Consider the following 23,085-nt stretch of genomic DNA (forward strand, 5'->3'; position numbering starts at 1 on the left):
GAAATTTGATGAACCTTCTGGCATCATGAGTTATCACATTGCTAACAATAGAAGGTAACAATTGAGAACTGATGCTTCCTGGAAGGTGACTGCTCTTAAAACGACAAACCCAGACTAGTATAGTACTCTTTCTACCATTTTCTTCTTTCTCAGACTAAATAACTGCTTCCAAACAGATGGATGACATTGCCTGTGATAAAACAGCCTTCTTGGGATCCTGAACTGGGGTGTTAGATTCAGGAAAGCCAATTAATGAAGGACATAACTGGAGCAAATCTCTGCACACATAAAAACTTTTACTCACAGTTATAGATTCCAAACAAGCACCTTGAACTCTTACAGCCATGGCATTTATTTATGGGGGCTCAAGTGAATCTCTGAGTAATGCCCACCTGCTCCAAACTACTTCTTCCATTCATGCATTTCTTCTTATGAATTAGACGGTTGATTACTTAGAGTCAACCAGTTAATTTGAACAATTCCCTTTTCTCTTTGTTCCAAATTAGCAAGGTCAATTCATAAACTCTTCTCACTCATTGGACAGAGTTTAATTCACTGCCTGGACAATGTTTGACTGGTATTTGGGGATTTAATCAGGTGAGAAGATGATGGGTTCGACTCTGTCACCTTCCCACATTCACCCTGATTAAGCCCATGGAGAGTAAGCTTGTGGATAGCCTTCCGATCCCTCTGCCACAGGTGTGAACCAAGTGCATTTGGTGGGTCTTGGCTTGTAGGGAGCACAAATTTTGCAGGCTCCTGGGTAGTTCCCTCAGGCAAAGTCACTCAGTGCCTGACTGAGGGACGCAGCATTAGAAAATTGGAGCCTGTTGAGAACCATTCTCTTACTTTTGCTCGCTGCATCGTCCCCCTACAAATCTCCTGGATTGACATCACTCAGCATTATTTTGAGATCCAGAGATTTGTCTCCAGTGGGTGTCTCACTGACAGCAACCAACACCTCCCACTGGTGCTGCTGAAAGAAAGAGCTGCTGGTCTCTGCCTTGTCGGCAGCTCTCAGAGGGTAGGGCTTTGATCCCAAGATACAAAATACTTTTCAAGAACTGTAACAAATACTACATTGGACAAACAGGCAGAAGACTAGCCACCAGGATACATGAGCATCAACTAGCCACAAAAAGACATGACCCACTCTCTCTACTATCCTGACACACAGATGAGGAAGGACACCACTTCGACTGGGACAGCACATTCATCCAAGGACAAGCCAAACAGAGACTTGCATGAGAATTCCTAGAAGCACGGCATTCCAATCGGAACTCTACCAACAAACACATTGACTTGGATCCCATTTACCACCCCCCTGAGAAAAAGAACAGGAAGTGACATCACCGTTGGAAATGATGTCACCACAGGAAATGACATCGCCACTCCAAGGAAACCTAAACACATAAGTAGAAAGTGGGCCATGCCACCAGTGCTTCATCCGGAGGCTCACTGATGATGAAATGTCTGAAAATGAACTTTCCAGCTCAGTGAGCAAACCCACATCCACAAGCTTCTCTGCTGCCAAGTGCCTGAAGGGCTTTCATTTGATCGAGGTACAAACATAAGTGGACCACTCCCCAGTGGGTCACTTGAGTCAGCTTTGCTGCTCAATAAAATCATGGATGATTTGATTACTGCACATTGCTGCCTATCCCTGATAACGTCTTATCCTCTTGCTTATCTAGCATCCATCTGCTTCTACCTTAAACATATTCAAGGATGCTGCTTCCACTACCTTTGCAGAAGAGAATTCCAAACATTCATGATTTTCTGACAGAAAATGGTTGTCATGTTCTTAAGTGAACAACCTCTTATTTTTACAGTCACCCCTTATTCTAGATTCTCCCACAAGTGAAAACCCACCTTGTCAAGACCCCTCAAGATCTTCCATGTTCAATTCACCTCTGACTTTAAACTCCAGTGAATACAAGACTAAGCTGTCTAACCTTTCCTAATAAGACAAACTCCCCATTCCCATTATTACTTGTCAAATTTCTTTGAACTGCTTTCTAAACATTTGCCTGCTTCCTCAAATATGGTGACCCATAGTGTGCATCATCCTCTAGATGTGATCAAACCAAAGTCCTTTATAGTTGAAACATTACCTTTGTATTTTTGTATTCAATTTCCCTTATGATAAACGATCGCATTCCTAATTACTTGCTGCACTTACACTTCTGTGATTTATATATTAGGACACATGCAAGTCAGAGGTTGAAATTTCTCACCATTTAGATAATGTACTTGTGCCTGCCAAAATGGACAATTTCATATTTATACAAAATATTTTTGTCAACTTACTTTTACTATCCATATGTCTTTGTCGAGTCCTTATACTCTCTTCACAACTTGCTTTTCTAATGAGCTTTGTGTCATCAGCAAATACCTCGGCCTTCAACCAAGTCATTTATATAAATTGTAAAAAGCTCAGGCGCTGGCATTGATCTCTGTGGCGCATCATTTGTTACATTTTTCCAAACATGAAAAGGAGTTATTTGTCTGTTTCTTGTGAGCTAACCAATCATTTATCCATGCCAATATGTTATTCCCTATAGTGAGTTTTTACTTTTCACAATAATCTTTGACGTGGTACTTTATCAAATGCCTCCCTGAAATTTAAATATGACAAATCATCCACACTTTTCCAGATTTAAAATATTTTTCATATTTTATTTCCCCCTTTAAATATTCTTAGCTATAGATGTTTCAACATCATACTACTTAACTCCAAACACATCAAAACTAACATTTGCTGTAGTCTGAGTAGGTTGTTGATTTAAAAGTTATTCCAGACCAATTCTGCTCAAAGTTTAAACCAACATAATTAAAAGCCTAAAACATTTGACTCTAAATTTTACCTCTGCTCCAATCTTATTAATAACACTTAATCTCAATTGATACATTTTCAAATCCTGCAGTGTGACACTGTTCGAAACCTTCAACTTGCATCATGAAGATACCTGTAACTTTTCCTTTATGATATCAGTAAAATATTGTGGAATCTGCTCTTAGTTGAACACAGCCAATTTTGAGCTGATCTTACCCAAATATACCATACACTGAGGGCATCATTCAGGCCACAGATTCATTTTAGTCTATAGTTTACCATCTGCATCTGTTGTCTCTTTGAACAGTTTCAGAAACAATTCTTTTGAAAAGTAAAGTCCTACATAAATATGCCTTGTGTGGATTGATTTATTCATGCCTTGATGTGCGGTCAAAAACGCTCAAAAATGTTTTCAAAGTTACTTTATCACATATAGGAGAGTTCATGCTAACATCTGTATCACCCAGTCTCTCTTCAGAATACCAAACTCACCTTATCCTGTTATTCCATCTGCATATTCACTTGCAAGTCCACTTGGGGGTTAAATCCAAATGCCCCTCATCTAGTGATCATAGAATCACAGAATCCCTACAGTGTGGATACAGGCCATTTGGCCCAACAGGTCCACACTGACCTTCAGAAGAATATCCCACCCAGACCCATTCCCCTACCCTATTACTTTACATTTCCTCTGACTAACGCACCTAACCTACACAACACCATGGGCAATTTGGTATGGCCAATTCATCTAACTGGTGCTTCAGAATAAATTCCAAACTCTCTCCAACTGTCTAATTCCCTTTAATTTGGTTCTTTGATTAAGTCATCCTCTGTTTGACAATACGACAATAAGTGGTAGGGCACAGTGTGATGAATCTACAAGGGGATATAGACTGGTTGAGTGAATGGGCAAAGACTAGGCAAATGGAGTAGAATGTAGGAATTGGAGAGGTCATGCATTTTCGTAGGAAAAAACAATATTTAAGAGAAGACAGCCTTTAAAAAGAAGTGCAGCATAGTGAGATCTGGGTTTTCTTTTACATGAAATACTATAAGTTAGCATGCAGGTGCAGCAAATAATTAAGAGGGCAAATTATACTTTGGCTTTTATTGCTAAGGATTGGAGTTAGGTCCAGACAGGGGACTGCTGAAAGGATTTCAGCAATCATGTTCATATTTTTTTTTCCAGATGTCCCTGAAATTGACATTAATAATGGAGGAGAATTTACCAATCAGAAACTTTCCTGGTCCTCCTAGTCTAAATCTGTGTTCATTTCACCATAACTTTGCATTTCATAATCCTTTTGTCCTTGATATGTATAATTGAAGAAAGGCAAAAGTTGATTAGGATCTATAAAGGATAAATGTAAATACTGTTGCCCTTGTCCTTGTCTTAATCCCATAGATCCATGGCAATTACCTCATTAAAGTTGTGTACCAATGGAAAAGTTCTCATAAAATATGGTGGCATTCTCTGCCACTCTGTTCAATTTTCACCCTTTTCACTTAGGTTTTAGTATTCACCTTCTATACACTTCATCAAAATTATCTGCATCTTTCATCAGGATTTTGACCTTTGACAAATATGATGAGGAATCTATGCAAATTTTAGAAAATTGGTTTTTATTTATCTAAAAATGACATGAAACAAAAGGATATTGTTCAAAGGATATTGTGATGTAGATTGTGTGATTTAAATTTTTAACAATTTATTTCGAATCTGAATTTTTAAATTTGGATTTGAATTTTGAATTAGTGACATATAGATTTTTTTCTGTGCATATAGTTAAATTGTTGATATTCCTGTGGCTATGGTGAACTGGCTCAAAGGCAGAGGGTGGTGGTGGAGGGTTGATTTTCAGACTGGAGACCTGTGACCAGTGGAGTGCCACAAGGATCGGTGCTGGGTCCTTTACTTTTTGTCATTTACATAAATGATTTGGATGTGAGCATAAGAGGTACAGTTAGTATGTTTGCTGATGACAACAAAATTGGAGGTGTAGTGGACAGCAAAGAGGGTTACCTCAGATTACAACAGGATCTGGACCAGAGGGGCCAATGGGCTGAGAAGTGGCAGATGGAGTTTAATTCAGATAAATGCGAGGTGGTGCATTTTGGGAAAGCAAATCTTAGCAGGACTTACACACTTAATGGTAAGGTCCTGGGGAGTGTTGCTGAACAAAGACACCTTGGAGTCTTGGAGTGCAGGTTAATAGCTCCTTGAAAGTGGAGTTGCAGGTAGTTAGGATAGTGAAGAAGGCATTTGGTATGCCTTCTTTTATTGGTCAGAGTATTGAGTACAGGAGTTGGGAGGTCATGTTGCGGCTGTACAGGACATTGGTTAGGCCACTGTTGGAATATTGCGTGCAATTCTGGGCTCCTTCCTATCGGAAAGACGTTGTGAAACTTGAAAGGGTTCAGAAAAGATTAACAAGAATGTTGCCAGGGTTGGAGGATTTGAGCTATAGGGAAAGGTCGTACAGGCTGGGGCTGTTTTCCCTGGAGCATTGGAGGCTGAGGGGTGACCTTATAGAGGTTTACAAAATTATGAGGGGCATGGATAGGGTGAATAGGCATAGTATTTTCCTTGGGGTTGGGGAGTCCAAAACTAGAGGGGATAGGTTAAGGGTGAGAGGGGAAAGATATAAAAGAGACCTAAGGGGCAACTTTTTCACAGAGGGTGGTACGTGTATGAAATGAGCTGCCAAATGAAGTGGTGGAGGCTGGTACAATTGCAACATTTAAGAGGCATTTGGATGGGTATATGAATAGGAAGGGTTTGGAGGGATATGGGCCGGGTGCTGGCAGGTGGGACTAGATTGAGTTGGGATATTTGGTTGGCATGGACGGGTTGGACCGAAGGGTCTGTTTCCATGCTGTACATCTCTTTGACTCTTTGACATCTTGATGGAGCACCTTTCTGACCAAATGGACTTATTTACCTTAGGACTGCTTACAACCAAACAAGGTAAACTATTTTGCATCAAGGTTTCTGTTAGAAATTCTGGAAATAAGATAAGTACCTGCAGCTTGGAAAAAAGATTTTTTTTCCAGTTTGGGGGCAGTTTTGTGAAGTTCTTGCAGAAGATGTATGTATAAAGAAGTACTCCAGAGAAGTGGAGAAGATAGTAAAACTAAATTAGGACACTAAGTTCAGTGACAATCCTAGACATAAGTGTTTGGATTAAACTCTGATGAGGTTATTTGAAGCCATGAACATAAAAACGCAGATGTTTAATAGCCCGAGGAAAAAAGCTTTCAGATTTTCCAGAGTGGAAGTTGAAGTCATGATTTACGTAAGTATTAGAATTTTTTTGGAGTGAGTACTGTACTTTGGTGATGTGGATGGGATAGTTTTGGAATTCGTAAAAGAGTGTTTTGGGATTGTGGGGTTAAATTTCTATTATATGTTTCAAAATCCTTAAAAGTTTATTAGACAGTATTTTACCTCAATGCCATTTGCTGAAAAAAAACTTTAGGTTTATTGTTTAACTTCAATCAGCAACATGACATTCCTATGTTTCAGCAAAAAACTCACGAAAACTAAAACAAAATAAAATATGATCTGTCAAGCCAGATTTCAAATCAGCCTTTAGACTTTGTTCAGTAATATCATTAACTGGGATCACAACACCACAAAATTGTCCTGACAGAGTAAACCACGGATTGACTGATTTTTAAACATAACTGCCATATCATGTCCAAATCACTGAAATCATTTTCATTCAGATCATTGTGCATGTGAAATGTATGCAGTGTACAAGTGTGTGGAGTGAAATGCTGGTCACGAGCAACGTTGACGATGTTGCTGGTCTTTGCCTATTGCAGACAGATATCTTGGTGAAATGGATGCAATGATAGGCATCATTGAAAAAGGTACCTTTACATTTAAGAGAGTCTTGTATTATGCTTACTGTACAGGTTGAGAGGGAACCAATTGAATGTCCCAGGGCACTGTGTGAGATCTTGCATTAGCCATGTGCATTGTGACCCAGAGATACCTTTGTTTTTAATGATGCTTGTGATCACTTCATCAACAGAATAGAATTCTATCAATGTACAAGTGATTATTGGCTTCACTTCATACACATTTGTGCCTGGTATCCTGGAGTTGGCAGAATGCCTATATCCTGGAGAACATTTGTGTTCTGGCTATGAGTGAGGATCCAGATGTTTTACAATGGTCTTTACTGAAAGACAAGGATTACCCACTGTGATCATAGCTAATGTTTCCACAAGCTGCTGACTGAAACATTATCATCCAGCGCCATTGTGGAGCAGATGATAAGCTGGCTGAAGATGACAGTCAGGTCTGCCATCTTAGCATATTCCATACAGAATGCGCTGTACTTTCGTAGTAGCTGGGTGCAATGATCATTCACTGATTGTAAGACTGTTGAACTACAGGTAGCTTATTTCTGAGACAAATGCTGCTTATGTTTATTTGATTTCTGTTTTGTTTAGATGTTTGCAAATAAAAATGATTTTTTTTAAGGCAACTGAAAGTTTCTTTGTATGTGATTGTTCCACTTTGAACAATGATGAGATGCTGGGCTGTAGTAGGCCATGGGAAAAAGCAGCAGTGACTTAAAGATGTGGCTAAGGCCAGATAAGCTGAGGGGCCTGGTGCTTAAATAGCAACAGGTTTAGGAATATATGAGTGCAAGAAGATGTCAGAAGATTTAGTTACAGCTGCTGCGCAGTTATATCAAGGATGAAGGGCAATTCCAGACTACTACCACATGAACAGGTCCATGGCTGGGGTTCGAAGATGGCACAGGATCCAATACATCCCAGCCATAGCAAGTGGGACAGCATTTGACAAAAGGGGTGCCATAAGGGGATGGTGGATAGCTAATGAGGCAGGTTTGAGATGATAGTGTGAGAAAACTTGCTCAGCCTCATGGAGAGAAAAACCACTCATGAAACTCACAAGAAAGTAACAGTGCCAAAAGATTCAGCCCGACATCACTATCTGTAAATGGCTTACTCCAGCTATTTTATATGCAATCATAACTTTCTTTTGTTAACTCAATGTGTTGCCATCCCCAAATGTAAAGCAAATACTCCTTTACTTTAAACCAGTCCTGTTTACTTGCGTGTGTACATAACACTTTTAACCAGTTTAATCCAGTACAATCAAACTGAGGCAAATGACTCATTCATGATCATAATTCTCTGTGACAAGTAAAAATTTCCTTGGATTCAACAATATCTTGAAACCACTCCTCAGAACGTTGGTGTCATTTTCAAGACCCGGCCTCTCCACTTTCAGCATTTCATCACACAATAAATTTTCAGTCACACTAAATCATCTGTTGTGTTCTTCAGATGTTCCTGGGATTCATTTGCCTGTTAATACTTTCCAATTCTGTCTTATTGCTGCAAAAGCCAGATCTGTTAAGGGGCTTCCATCCTTATTCTGCCTATCTTTTGTCCCTCTGCTATATTGATGTTTCTGTCTAATGTCTGGGCCATTTTGAAATCTGGCAATCACTGTGTTCTCTACTCCTGATGGTAATCCAGAATGTTTAATCTGTTCCACAAAAGGTGAAGGGGATGTTAGCTTCCACAGAAACAATTTCAAAACAGCAAATATCTCATCCAACAGAATCCACCCTCTTCAAGAACTGAACAGCAGTCAGGTTAGGATCCTTTCCCATGTAAGGTACCTCAGCACCATCCAGCGATTTAAAGGCAGTACTGATCCATGGATATCTAAACGGAATTTTATCGATCCTTCAAAACATCCATGATATATCTCTTCGTGGAATGACTATCTGTTCTCGGGAATCTATCAAGGTCTAACCATGCTTCATTATAATAAACAAATAATATTTCCTGCAAATTTCGTCCATAAAGACTAATTCTTCTTCACTATCCAACTGTCATTTATTTTACAAAGTATTTCACTTTTTGGAGAAAGTGACAACACCAAAACCATATCTTGTTCCTCTTTGCTAAGTACTGTGATCCCACCTGATGGACAAATTGAATTCCAGTATGAAACCTGCCTTGACAGATCCAATTTTTTTAACCTGTGAAAGTCAGTTACTGATCTGTTCACAATAGTCTCCCAGAATGCCTTCAACATAAAGCATACAACATTGTTTAAACAAGAGAAAAGTGTGAACTATGTGACACTAAACAGAATAGGTTGGAAATATCTCATTACAACCATCAGAAAGGGTTAAAACTAATTCAGACAAAGACTTCTATCAGACTCAAAAGGTTAACCTTGTTCTTCTTTCTCCACAGATGCTACTGGACCTGCTGTGTTTCTCACTCTGTGCTTGTTTCAGATTTCGAGCATTTGCTATAGTTTGCCTTTATTTCAACTGACACTATAGCTTCTATCCGAGCTGTGTCATTACAAACACCAAATCCTCAGCAAAGATTTACAACAATTTCCACATTAAGGCTTCCTGTTCAGATGGCAACTCTGTAGGCAGTTTCCTTCTGATGAATTTCTGCACATTGACGCGACACTTTTTCTTGAATTAGGATTGCTCCCTGAGACCCCTGAAATAAACTACAAACTAAATTCATGATTAGGTTGAAATAAACAGTAAGCAGGAGTTCCTTAAACTTCAGTTCCAATAGCCTCGCAGGATTTCTTAACATGAAGTTTTACATCCACTCTCTGTTTGTACACACACAAACACTGACTAATTGACCTACTTCCAGACTTGTGTGTGTGTATTTGGACCCCTGTTGCGAGTTAACAACACTTTATTTTGCTACCTTTTTTTACGCACTAAACTATTACCCCTGTCTCTTCATTTCAAAGGTTAGAAAACCTCATTAAAAACACACACATTGACAGACAGGCCTCCTGATTTTCAAATATCAAGCCCACAAGAACAAATCTAAATCAAAACTAAAATGTTATCTCTGCTTTCGTAACACATGTGAACATAGGAATTAGGAGTGCGAGCAGGCAATTCGAGCCCACACTGCCATTTAACATGTTGATGACTGATTTTATCCTGGTATCAATTCCACCCTCCTGCCAACTCCCCATAGCCCTTTATCCCACTTTTCATCAGAAACACCATCTATTGCCTTCTTGAATCTGTTGATTTATTTTGCCTCCACTGCACCCTTGGGCAGGGAGTTGCACAGATTCACATCCTTTTGAGAAGTAGTTTCGTCTCATCTCTGTTTTGAACATAGCTCCTCTTACTCTATAATCTATGACCTCTTATTCAAGACTGTCCCACAAGAAGGAACATCTATTCAATGTTCACCTTATCAATCCCCTTTAGCATTTTATGCACCTCAATCAGATCCCCCTCTCATTCTTCTGAACTCCAGCAACTGCAAGCCCAAGCTATTCAACTGCTCCTTTCATACCCAAAATCAACATTGTAAACCTCTTCTGAACTGCCTCAAGTGCCACAAGTTAGGAGACCAAAACTGGACACAGGACTCCAGGTATGGTCCCACCAACATCTGATATCATTGCAACAACACTTTTTTTACTTTTATAATCCAGACATTGCATAAATGCTAGGATTCCAACTGCCTTTCTTATTATAGGCTGTTGTTGGAAACCATGCGGAGGTGGGTACTGTGGATGCTGGAGATTAGAGTCAAGATTAGAGTGGTGCTGGAAAAGCACAACAGGTCAGGCAGCATCCGAGGAGCAGGAAAATCAATGTTTCGGGCAATAGTCCTTCATCAGTAAAGAGGCTGGAAGCCTCGGAGGTAGAGGGAGAAATGGGAGGGGGGTGAGCTGGGGAGAAGGTAGCTGAGAGTGCAATAGGTGGATGGAGGTGGGGGTGAAGTGATAGGTCGGAGAGGAGGGTGGAGTGGATAGGTGGGAAGGAAGATTGACAGGTGGGACAGGTCATAAGGACATTGTTGAGGTGGAAAGTTGGAACTGGGATAAGGTAGGGGGAAGGGAAAAGAGGAAACTGGTGAAGTCCACTGTTGTTGGGGACCAACTTTCTTGTACAGAGACGTCTAGATCTCTCTGCACTGACACACTTTGTATTTGCTTCCCATTTAAGTAATAATTTGTCCCTTTATTTTTCTGGCCAAAATGAACAACATTATCCACATTAAACTCTTTCTGCCAGATTCTGGCCCAATTCTCCTAACCTATCAAAATCCATCTGCAAACTTTTATCTCCTCATTATAGCCTGCTTTTCCCACCTATCTTAGAATCATTCATGAATTTTGTTATGATACACTCTGTCCCTGCTTACCAATCATGTATTAGATTGTAAATTGTTGAAGTCCAAGACCTGAACCTTACTGTAAAATATTAATTAAATTTACATTTATTCATAAGATTAGGGATGGAAGTCATATCCATATTTCGACTTCCTTGTTCTGATGAGGTACTTCAGACTTTAAGAACATTGGAGGGTAATCACAATCCAACAATTTATACTTGCTTTCTGTCACTCTATAATAGCCTCTAGGATCATAATTTCTCATTTGAATTTATTTTTTCTTAGTTTTCTTCATCTTTTGGCAACCATTTTTTCCTTATATTTTAGAAAGCCAGTTGGCGTACGTTAAAACTGGATATACAGTTTTATACAGTTATATAAGCATTCCTTTACACATTTACAGATTATAAGCAAACATTTACTTAAGATGGCACAAGTGAATCCCCAATTAGTGCCCACCACCTGCCTAAGATTACACACAATTAAGAGAGAGCACGATGATGCAAAGTTTCAGTAATAGCAAAAGGTCGATAAAATAGTTGCCATGACTTTGGGTAGTCTCAGCACCTTTCAACAAGGCCTAGGCTCATTGCAGTGATGGGATGGGAAGGTATTCAGACAGGAGACTGGCGCGAAGGAATATTATCATGGTATGGAGATCTCTACATTGGAATTTTATTATGCAATAACTTGGGAATATTTGATTATGCAGATTCAAGCTTTGTCTTTTTTCAACATATGCTATATTTGCTGTGGGAACCTCTGATAAGGCAGTGTCAAGGAAATTTTACGTCACATTTAATCTGTGTTCTGTCTCATTGCCTCACTTAGCCGCGCTTGTTATAGGAGTAGAATGCATTGGATACAAAAAATAGAATCTGCAGCTCTCCTCAGTGCTGACCGGCTGATGCTGAACAACTAGAGGAATAATTAAGCAGTAGAGAAGTGGCGGATTCCTGGTGTAGGCCATCTGACAAATACAATTTCTGGAATGAAGGAGCTAATTCCTACACAACTGTGAGAAATTATAGATCTTGAAGCTACTATGAGCACAGAGCACAGCAAGTGGCTCAACAATGGCAGCATACCAGATAACACTGAGAAAGTGGGTGGGAAATACAACATTACTGACTTCAAGGAGTGTTGTGTAATATATGCAATAAGAAGTTGAAAAGCAAACTGATTATTAGAAAGGAGCAATTAAAAATGTAAATTTGAAATACTTAACTGATGACAATAAATCTCTATCCTAAAAGCACAAAAATTATAGCAATTGTCTGGGTTCAAATCTCAACTTGATTATCAGAATCTGAAGGAGCCTTCTTTTAGCCTAGTGGCTTTTATGTTATTAATCCCCCACATACAGAGTGGTCCAACTGCAGCTCATGAGAATTAAAGATAATATGACATCAAATCAATAAGTTTACGACATTAACAAAAGCCTAAAGATGGGAAAGATTTTAGAGTTGAGCAAAGAAGGACTAAGAAATTGAAAAGAAAGAATATAATCACGAGAGATACAAAAACAGATTGCTGTTGTTCCCTTACATATGTATCTAGAAAAACATGTGAAAGTAAACATGGATTCATGAGGTGCACAGGCAAATGAAATTATAACAGGGGAAATAAGGAAAGGGCAGAGACATAAAACAAATATTTTGAGTAAAATTGAGAAAATCATGCCTAAAGCATGGGATTGTTTTGGAGTTCGAGAGGGTGAAGTCCTAATTTGCTTCAACTTAGCCTGTCTGTAATATGTTATGGATAGATGGATAGGGGGAGGCTTCCAACTGGTTACTCAGCTAGCCACCAACTGAGTACCAACTCCCACCACCTCCCCTGACAATTTTCCACCCTAAGAATAGAATTGGAATCAGAGTTTTACAAAACCACACCCAGAGTATAATGCACAGTTTGCTCCCTTATATAAGGGCAGCCTAGGAGGAGTGCAACAAAGGTTTAGTAGATAGGTTCCTGGGCTGACAAAATAGTCTTGCAGGACAGATTTGAAAAAAATTAAACTCCATACAGTTTAAAAGTAATGAGAACTGATCAAATTGAAATTATCAAAAGGCTTAACACGGTGGTTGCTGAAAACCAATATTCAGCTGGATGGGTTAATGTTAAGGTTAACCCTAATCCCTGACTTTAGAACACAGAAGTATTCATGAGTTATGAGAACTGCCAAATAAAATGACAAAGCTCCACTGAAACAAAGGGCAGGATTTTCCCTTTCTTTTCAATGTGCAGAGAGGACATCTTTATGAGCGAGACACAAATAAGAAAGCGAGCTGCACAACAGCACTGAAGACCAGAAGGAACAGTAATGCAAGTGACTTTTGGGGTGGATGGGTGGGTGAAGTGGGGATGTTTGGTCATAGGCTAGGGTTTATGAGGTAGGAGGGAACAGAGGCAACGACAAGGAGGTGATTTTCAAAATCTATGTCAATAATTACCCCAGACTGGACAGATCAAGGCCTCTCCACACACATAATCCAGCTGGTAGGCCACCCTATTTTGAGTGAAAAAGGTACCAGGAACACAGTTAATCAGACCTTTGAGGGATGGGGCCCTTAACGGTTAATTGACCATTACAGAAAAGTCAACTATGGGTCTTACAGCCCAAACCTTAGTCTCTGAGGTGGCAGGAAGGTCAAACAATTGAATGGGTTGAATCAGTAGGAAAAACCCCTTCCAGGAAGGATGATTGGAAGGGAGGTCACTATGTGTACTTATGACAAAGATGAATAATTTCTTGATTAGTAAGAGGATCATGGGTTGTGGGGAGAAGGAAGGAGAATGGGGTTAAGAAACGCAACAGACATAATTGAATGGCAAAGCAGGATTGATGGATCGAATGGTCTAATTCTGCCCCTATTTCTTCTGGTGGTGTGTGACTCTGTGTACACGCTTGGCCACTTGCTCCAAGTCCATTCACCTATCCCTGACCACACTGGCTCCTGATCAAACAATGTCTTGATTTTAAAATCCTCATCCTTGTTTTCAAATTCCACCTTGGCTTCACCGCACACTAGTTCTGAAATCACCTCCAGCTCCACAATCCTCCAAGGTATCTTTGCTGTCTAATTCTATCCAATTTTAATCACTCCAGCATTACTGACCATACCTTCAATTACCTCACTCCTAGACTCTGGAATTTCCTCTCTACACTTGTCTGCATCTTTACCTCACTTTTTTCCTTTAAGTTGCTCCTTAGAACCCAACCCCTTGACCAACCTTTTCAACCTAAATTCTTTTTATGTCACTCAGCGTCATGTTTTGGTTTAAAATGTTGCTGTGATGTGCCTTGGAACATTTTATGTTACTTTAATTATTGTTGTTTTATGACCTCAGGACATCTCAAAAAACTTTAAAACCAGTTAAGTGCTTCTGAATTGTAGTCACTATTGCAATGTAGGGAGTACAAAGCCAGTTTCAACAAAGCAAAGTTATCAATGTGATGATGACGAGATAATTTGTTCCTTGGTGTGGTTCAAACAGTAAATATTGACCAGAATACGGGTGACAACTCCTTTCCTCTGCTTTGAATAGTGCGATGGGATCTTTTACATCCAGCAGAGGTCTGGTGGCAGGTCAGTTTTTAAAAACATCTTATCTGAAAGATGGCACTTCAGAATGTACTGAAGGGCCAACTGAGATTATATGTTCAATTCACTGCAGTTGAACAGGAAATGATCAACCTCTAATTGGAGGCGACAGTATTACCACTGGGTCAGACTTGACATGAAATTGTGAAGCAGGGATAGTGTATGAACTCTATTCTTGACTAAAACTTAAAATGAACTACAAGATCACAACTGCTGTATTTATTTATCTCAAAGATCTATATGTACAGTGAATTTTCTAAGAACACATCAGACTGAATCATACAATGTTGAAACAGTATCAGTGTTATTACTTAGTCAGAATGTAACACATGAGAAGGTTCCACAACTAGTAAGGAGATAAATAGCCAGATAAACTGTTTTTGATGGTGTTGACCAATGGAGAAATATTAGCCAGGACATCACCCGTTGTTTAGCTACAAATTGTCTACGAGATATCACCTGTTTGCCTAACGTTATTTTAAGAATGGTGTCTCATGTTAGCTCAAGCGCAAGGAACTATCTGTAAAAAAGAATAGAGTATTGATACAGAGGAGTAGGCACTTACATTTGGGTCTGAGCTTTTCATCTTCAATCGTTCCACCATCTCCAGCATGGCACCCTTCAGGTCAATCGGAGGTCGATTCTAAGGAAGAGGAAAGGAGATAAATCATAAAGAAGTCCAAACACACCCAGCTTAGCTTTCAGCTTTTGACCTCATAGGTACAAGACACTAGGGATATCCCAATGTTATTTCATTTTTATATATACACACGCCCTTTTGTATCCTATTAAACATACTGTGAAGGATATTTAAAAAGTAAGTTTATACCTTTGAAAGAGTAATTTATTCCCTAAATGGAAATGAACACTGGAGAACAAAAGGGGAACGGGGATAGTCTAACTTCAGTCACCAAGGAACGATGGTGGGGTCCCAGCCGAGGAGCAACTTTTGTTTTGGAAAACTAGGAAAAGATGATTTCTTATTCACTTGTTAGCAGAAATGTAAGAAACAATCTCACATCCAGCATTTTGCTTTGAGATCAAGTGCATATTGTTTGGATAGGAACTGGGACTAGTAAAAGCTAGTGATCACTGTGATCATCATAATATGAGCACATGACAGACTCTGTGTACTTGTGCAAGTGAATCACAAACCTTTATAAATGGAAATCTTGCCCCTTTAGTGATTAAACATCAACTTTCTGTGTCACAGCGATAAAAAAAACTCTCCAACTTCAATCAGAAAAGTCAATCTTGCCAACACTTGCGATATCTCTCTCCTTTCTATCTCTGAGAACCACGTGCATTAAGTACGAAATTGATAAGTGGTTAAAAGAAGTGTGTTGGCAGTCCTGCAAAATAATCCAAAAGTACTAGTATAGATTAGTGCCAATACACACAGATTCCCACAAAATATAATTTTGGATTCATTGATATTGAACTAGAGTTGAATCCAATTGGCAGGATTAGAAACATACCTTTACTATTAGCAGAAAAGGAACAGCTCAGTAAAGGGACCTTCATTTACATAGTGCTTCATCATATTTCACTGAAAGATCTGAGTGATTCATATATAGTTCATTGCTTTGCAATACAATCATCACTATCATGTGCATAGGTGAATGAACAGTTCATTCCTTTTTTGGATTGCACTGCTTGAGGGATGAACATTGGCCAAGAAATTGGGAGAACTCCCTATCGTTCATCAAGTACTCCCTGGGATTTTTAAGATTCATTGAATAGTCAGTCAAAGCATGTGTTTAAGGAAAATTAATGCAGTGCTCCCTCAGTATTCCAGTTCCCTGTCAGCATACACATTCAGTTGCTGGAGGAAGGCTTGAAAACTGAAGCCTTAGAAAATGAATCTGGGGAGATGACTATAAGGAGTAAGGAAATAGGGGCAGAGAAGTTAAACAGATATTTTGCAACAGTCTTTATGGTGGAAGATACTTTGAATATTCCATCAATGCTAAAGAATATCAGTAGGAAATTAAGTACCACCTCTGTCACTAAAGAAGTAGTATTAGACAAACTAATAGGGCTAAAGGCAGATAATCCCTCTGGCCCTGATGGCTTCCATTCTAGCATCCTAGAAGAGGCAGATTCAGAGGTACTAGATGCAAGGTAGTGGATACATTGGTTGTAACTTCACAAAAACCCTTGGATTCTGGAGAATTACCGAAGGATTGGAAAAATGCTAATGTGACACCCCTACTCATAAAGGGAGAAAGGTGGTTACCTATAGGCCAATTAGTCTAATATCTATTATTGGAAAAGTAATGGAATCAATTATTAAGGAAGTAACAGCTGGACATTTGGAAAATCATCATCTTATCAAGCAGAGTTAATATTCCTTCATGAAAGGGAAATCATGTTTGACTAACTTATTAGAGTTTTTCAAGGAAGCCTCAACCAGAATGGATAGAGGGGAACCAGAATGAGAATGTGTATAGGGTATAAGCAGGCAGAGAGAAAGAGTTAAGTTCTGAGTTTTGTGAAACAAGAAGATCAGCTCAGCATGCCTCAGATCAGACAAGAACTTACAGTTAACACTGGGGTGTTGGAGGCCAGGGTAATGGGTTAACAAGGTGGAAAATCATTCGCTATGTAGAGCCATTTAACAAGATGAGGTAGCATTCAGTATGTAACAAGGTGAAAAGCATTCATTATATAAAGTCAATTATTCATTGCGTAACAGCAGATGGCTTAATCTTTACTGCTGATTTATTGATTTTAACAGTCACCCAATTAACATGTATGTTGCCTTATTTGGATGCTCCTCCCTGTAAAATGACTATATAGTTAATTGAGAAACTGTTGTTCGAGAGAAGACCATGGGCAGGTGGGTGATCATTCTCTCTCCCTTCAGGGCTCCAAATAAAGACAAAGGAGGTAAAACTATATTGGGTCTCTGAGTGTTTTGCTTCGACTAAGGGGGGAACCAGGCCAACAAGTATACATGTTGCATTTGGCCTTCCAAAGGTTGTTTGACAAGATACTTCATAAGGTTACATCATAAGGTAAGAGAAACACATGATGCTAGGATATATTGGCCTGGATAGGAATTTGGCTTGAGCAGGAAACAACAAATAGGGATAAGGGGTTCTTTTATACATTAGCAACATGTGACCAGTGGGTTCTGCAGGGGACAGTGCTGAGACTACACATGTTTACAATACATATTAATGATTTGGCGGAAGGAAGTGAATGTACTGGAAACAAATTTACAAACAACATAAAAATAGGTAGAAAGGCAAATTGTGCAAGAAACAGAAGCAACTTAGTGATATATTGATTGTTTAAGTACATGGGGAAAAAAGTAAGCAAATGGAGTATAATGTGGGAAAATGCCAATATTTCATTTTTAAGGCATTTGTCTGGCAGACTCTAGGACCAGGGGGAAAACTACTTAGCCTTCAGGATAACATTGACAACAACACCACACAACCCTGCCATCGCAACCTCTGCAAGACATGCCAGATCATCGTGGATATTACCATCACACATGGGAACACCACCCATCACATACATGGCAGATACATGTGACTCGGTCAATGTTGTCTATCACATATGCTGCAAATAAGGACGCCTTGAGGAATGGTATATTGGTGAGACTATACAGATGCTACGACAACGGATGAATGGATCCTGCGCAACAATTTCTAGACAGGAATATTCCCTCCCATGTAAGGGAACACTTCAGTGGTCAAGGACATTCAGCCTCTGATCTTTGGGTAAACGTCCTCCAAAGTGGCCTTTCAGATACACCACAATGCAGAATCGCAAGTAGAAACTGATAGCCAAGGTTCATGAAGATGGCCTCAACCATGATCTTGGGTTCATGTCGTGCCACATGTAACCCCACCATACTCTTCTGTATTTGTAAAATCTTCCTTACTAATATCACCATCACCTTGATAACTTGCAATGGTCTCTCTACCTGCATTAGTTTGTACAGTTTTGGATTACTTGTTACTTTGGTTAGACCCTCGGCATGTGACTCTTATACCTATCATATTATTCCAGCCATTTGGTTTGTCTCCAGCACCATCTTATTTTTAATTTTTTGTAATTCTCTCCCTACCTCAATTAATTGGATCATAGGTGATCCCTTCCATTGCTATTCAGCTGTTGATACTTTATTCATACCATCTGACACTTTTGATTACCTGCAGACTTGTTATTCAGCCACTTACACCATTTATACCATCTTTTATCTCTCTGCATATAAATTCTGTGCCTGTGTGCTTCTCTTCATTCCACCTGATGAAGGAGCAGTGCTCTGAAAGCTTGCGATTTCAAATAAACCTTTTGAACTATAACCTGTTGTTGTGTGCCTTCTGACCTTGTCCATTCCAGTCCAACATCAGCACCTCTGCATCAGGATTATATGTGCAATTACACAGCTGATATCATAACTGAGAAAGTGGTTGGCTCCAGTTTTGTCCTTCAACTTTACACACAGCTTAATATTTATACTTATTTGTTTATTGTATTGTTCATTATGATCAGCTACCTCCACAGTTCAACAACCACAGCTTGTATTTCTACAGATTCAAATGAAATCACTAGATTATGTTGATCAACACTATAAAATAAAACAATGAACATATTCTCTTCTCTCCATTTAAATAAAGAGTTAATATTTATACAACTAAAACTTTAACACAAATTAAATCAAAAGCCTTCAGTTAATGTGGGATTCCCCTCCTCTCGGCAACAATTAATTTACTCCTACTTGGTATAACAGTGTGAGTTCAATTCTTGCACCATTGAGGTTACCATCTTTCTCATCCTATCCCCTCACCTGAGACATAGTGACAGTAAGGTTAAACTACCACCAGTCATCTCCCTCTAATGAAAGAGCAGTCCTGTGGTCTGGTAAGCTTAACCTTTGCTTTTATTTTCCTTGTTAAACAATCAAACAGATGATGGCTAGCATCCACCAATGTTAATTTTAAAGATTTGCTTTCTCTACTGCATTTGTTTTAAGGCAGCAGAGTCAATCTGCTACCTTTCCTCCTTCATTCATTTGTTGTGGAATAATCTATGACATTCACTTGGGGACAACTATTAGGAACAAGAAGGTAGCTAAGTCCACTCAAGGACAAAGGAGTAAATTTATGTGTGGGAGTGGTTGCGATCTATAATAAGTACTTTGCATTGGTATTTACCAAGGAGAAAGACATAGATTATAGTAATTTTAGGGAGGGGTATGTTGAAATTCTAGGGCATGTTGACATTAAAAAGATGGTGATGTTGGGTGTCTCGAAAACATTAAGGTAGGTAAGTCCCAGCATCTGAAGGAGGCAAGGGAAGGGATTGCTGGGCCTTTGACAGAGATCTTTGTATCCTCTTTAGCCACAGGCAAGCTCCCAGAAGAATAGCCAATGTTGTTTCTTTGTTAAAGAAGGGCAACAGGAATAATTCAGGAAGTTATAAGGCGGTGAGCCCTACATCACTGGTAGGGAAATTATTGGAGAAGATTCTTAGGAACAGGACTCGCTTGCATTTCAAAAAGAATGGACTTATTATGGATAGCCAGCACGGCTTTGTGTGGTGGCGATCTTGCCTCTCAAACTTGATTGAGCTTTTTGAGGAAGTGACGAAGATGATTGAAGGTAGGGCAGTGGATATTGTCTGCATGGGCTTTATGAAAGCATTTGACAACGTCCCTCATGGTAGGCTGGTCCAGAAAATTAAGCCAAATGGGATCCGTAGTGAGTTGGTAAGTTGAATACAAATTGGCTAGAGCATGGAAGACAGAGGATTACTTTTCTCCTGACTGGAAGTCTGTGATCAGTGGTGTTCCACAAAGGTTGGTGCTGGGGCCTCTGTTGTTTGCAACATAAATGATTTGGATGAAAATATAGATGGTACAACTAGTGGTTTGCAGGTGACATGACGATTGGTGGAGGTCTGGATAGTCAGGAAGGTTGTCAAAGGATACAGTAAGATATAGATCGGTAGGAAAATTGAATGCAGAAATGACTGATGGAGTTTAATCTGGACAAGTGATACATTTGGGAAGTTAAACATAAGAGGAAAGTGTACAGTAAAAAGCGGGACCATTAGTAGAAGTAATATACAGAGGGAGTTTGGGGTACAAATCCATAGACCCCTGAAGGTGGCAACAAGAAGTGAAGTAAGTGATAAAGAAGGCATTCGGCATGCTTGTCTGGATTGGTTGGGGCAGTGAGTAGAAAAGTTGGCAAGCCATGGCATCTATATAAAACTTTAGTTCGGCTACATTTGGAATACTGTGTGCAGTCCTGGTCACTACACTATAGGAAGTGGAGGCTTTGGCGAGGGTGCAAAAGACTTTTATCACCGTTTTTGCCTGGACTGAAGTGCATTAGGAGAGCCTGGTCAAACTTGGAATGTCTTTGCTTAAGTATCAGAGGCTGAGGGGCAGTTTAATATAAGTATATAAAATTATAACAGGCATGGATAGGGTGGATTGTTGGAGTCTCTTTCCCAGGGTGAAAAAGTCATATAGCAAGGGGTATATATTTAAGGTGAGAGGGGGAATTTTAAAGGAGATGAGCAATGCAAGCTTTTGTTTTAACACAGAGCATGTAAGGTGCTTGGAACATGCTGCTGGGGAAGGTGGTGGAAGCAGATATGATAGCAACGCTTAAGAGGCAATTAGACAAACACATGAAGAGGCAGAGAATAGAAAGATACAGACCATGTGAGGCAGATGAATGGCTTGGTGAGCTGAAGGGCCAGTTCCCATTTGCTGTACTGTTCAATGTTCTATTGGTTATGAATCATGTTTTATGATTCCTCTGTTTTACAAATATGTCTGAGTTTAGAAATTGAAATTATCTGAATGGAAATATGTTCATTTAATAAAGTCTGAATTGGAGTTGGAAGACAGCAAACAATAGTTTGCCCCTTTGAGTTTCATGATGGAGACAGCAAATCTACAGCTTTACACTATTCATATGGTTCAAACGGATCATTACCATCATCATAGAATTCCTACACTGTGAAAACAGGCCATTTGGCCCAACAAGTCCATTTTGAAGGTTAAGTTAATTAGTTTAAATCTCTTTCTCAGATGTCTTGCAGTGTTCCAAACTGAAACGGGGACAGATTGGAGGGAGATTTTTTTCTTTTGGTTTTGTGTTTTTAATTTGTGTGATGTTTCACAGGAATAAATAGCTTAAATCAGCCTTGTAGCAGATTTGAGACAAGTAGAAACAAAATGTCTTGATTTCATGCCAGGAGAAGTGAAGTAATTCTAAAGATCCTGTAAAGTGTAGGGACACTCTTGGTTGGAGATAAATGTCAAACATGGAGTGTCATAGAGATGTACAGCATGGAAACAGACCCTTCGGTCCAACTCGTCCATGCCGACCAGATATCCCAACCCAATCTAGTCCCACCTGCCAGCACCTGGCCCATATCCCTCCAAACCCTTCCTATTCATATACCCATCTAAATGCCTCTTAAATGTTGCAATTGTACCAGCCTCCACCACTTCCTCTGGCAGCTCATTCCATATGTGTATCACACTGTGAAAAAATTGCCCCATAGGTCTCTTTTATATCTTTCCCCTCTCACCCTAAATTTATGCCCTCTCGTTCTGTACTCCCCCAACCCATGGAAAAGACTTTGCCTATTTACCTGATCCATTCTCCTCACAATTTTGTAAAATTCTATAAGGTCACCCCTCAGCCTCCGACGCTCCAGGGAACACAGCCCTGGCCTGTTCACCCTCTCCCTATAGCTCAAACCATTTAACCCTGGCAACATCCAGGTAAATCTTTTCTGAACTCTTTCAAGTTTCACAACATCTTTCTGATAGGAAGGAGACCAGAATTGCATGCAATATTCCAACAGTGGGCTAACCAATAACCTGTACAGCCGCAACATGACCTCTCAACTCTTGTACTCAATACTCTGACCAATAAAGGAAAGCATACCAAATGTCTTCTTCACTATCCTATCTACCTGCGATTCCACTTTCAAGGAGCTATGAACCGGCACTCCAAGGTCTCTTTGTTCGGCAACACTCCCTAGGACCTTACCATTAAGTGTATAAGTCCTGCTAAGATTTGCTTTCTCAAAATGCAGCACCTCACATTTATCTGAATTAAACTCCATCTGCCACTTTTCAGCCCATTGGCCCATCTGGTTCAGATCCTGTTGTAATCTGAGATAACCCTCTTCGCTGTCCACTACACCACCACTTTTGGAGTCATCTGCAAACTTACTAACTGTACCTCTTATGCTCTCATCCAAATCAAATCACTTATGTAAATGACAAAAAGTAGAGGGCCCAGCACCGATCCTTGTGGCACTCCACTGCTCACAGGACTCCAGTCTGAAAAACAAACCTCCACCACCACCCTCTGTCTTCTACCTTTGAGCCAGTTCTGTATCCAAATGGCTAGTTCTCCCTGTATTCCGTGAGATCGAACCTTGCTAATCAGTCTCCCATGGGGA

The 23,085-nt window shown here is 39.7% G+C and overlaps 1 protein-coding gene across 1 annotated transcript in view; it reads right to left on the minus strand.

The window, feature by feature from the left end:
- The window catches only part of trim44 (tripartite motif containing 44), a 120,127-nt gene that overhangs the window by 79,325 nt on the left and 17,717 nt on the right, over window positions 1-23,085 (minus strand). Inside the window, exon 2 of the mRNA XM_072591841.1 lies at window positions 15,194-15,271. Coding sequence (XP_072447942.1) covers window positions 15,194-15,271 — 78 coding nt within the window. The remainder of the gene's footprint in view (window positions 1-15,193; window positions 15,272-23,085) is intronic.

This window comes from Chiloscyllium punctatum, chromosome 22, assembly GCF_047496795.1.
Source record: "Chiloscyllium punctatum isolate Juve2018m chromosome 22, sChiPun1.3, whole genome shotgun sequence".
In the NCBI taxonomy this organism is placed as follows: domain Eukaryota; kingdom Metazoa; phylum Chordata; class Chondrichthyes; order Orectolobiformes; family Hemiscylliidae; genus Chiloscyllium; species Chiloscyllium punctatum.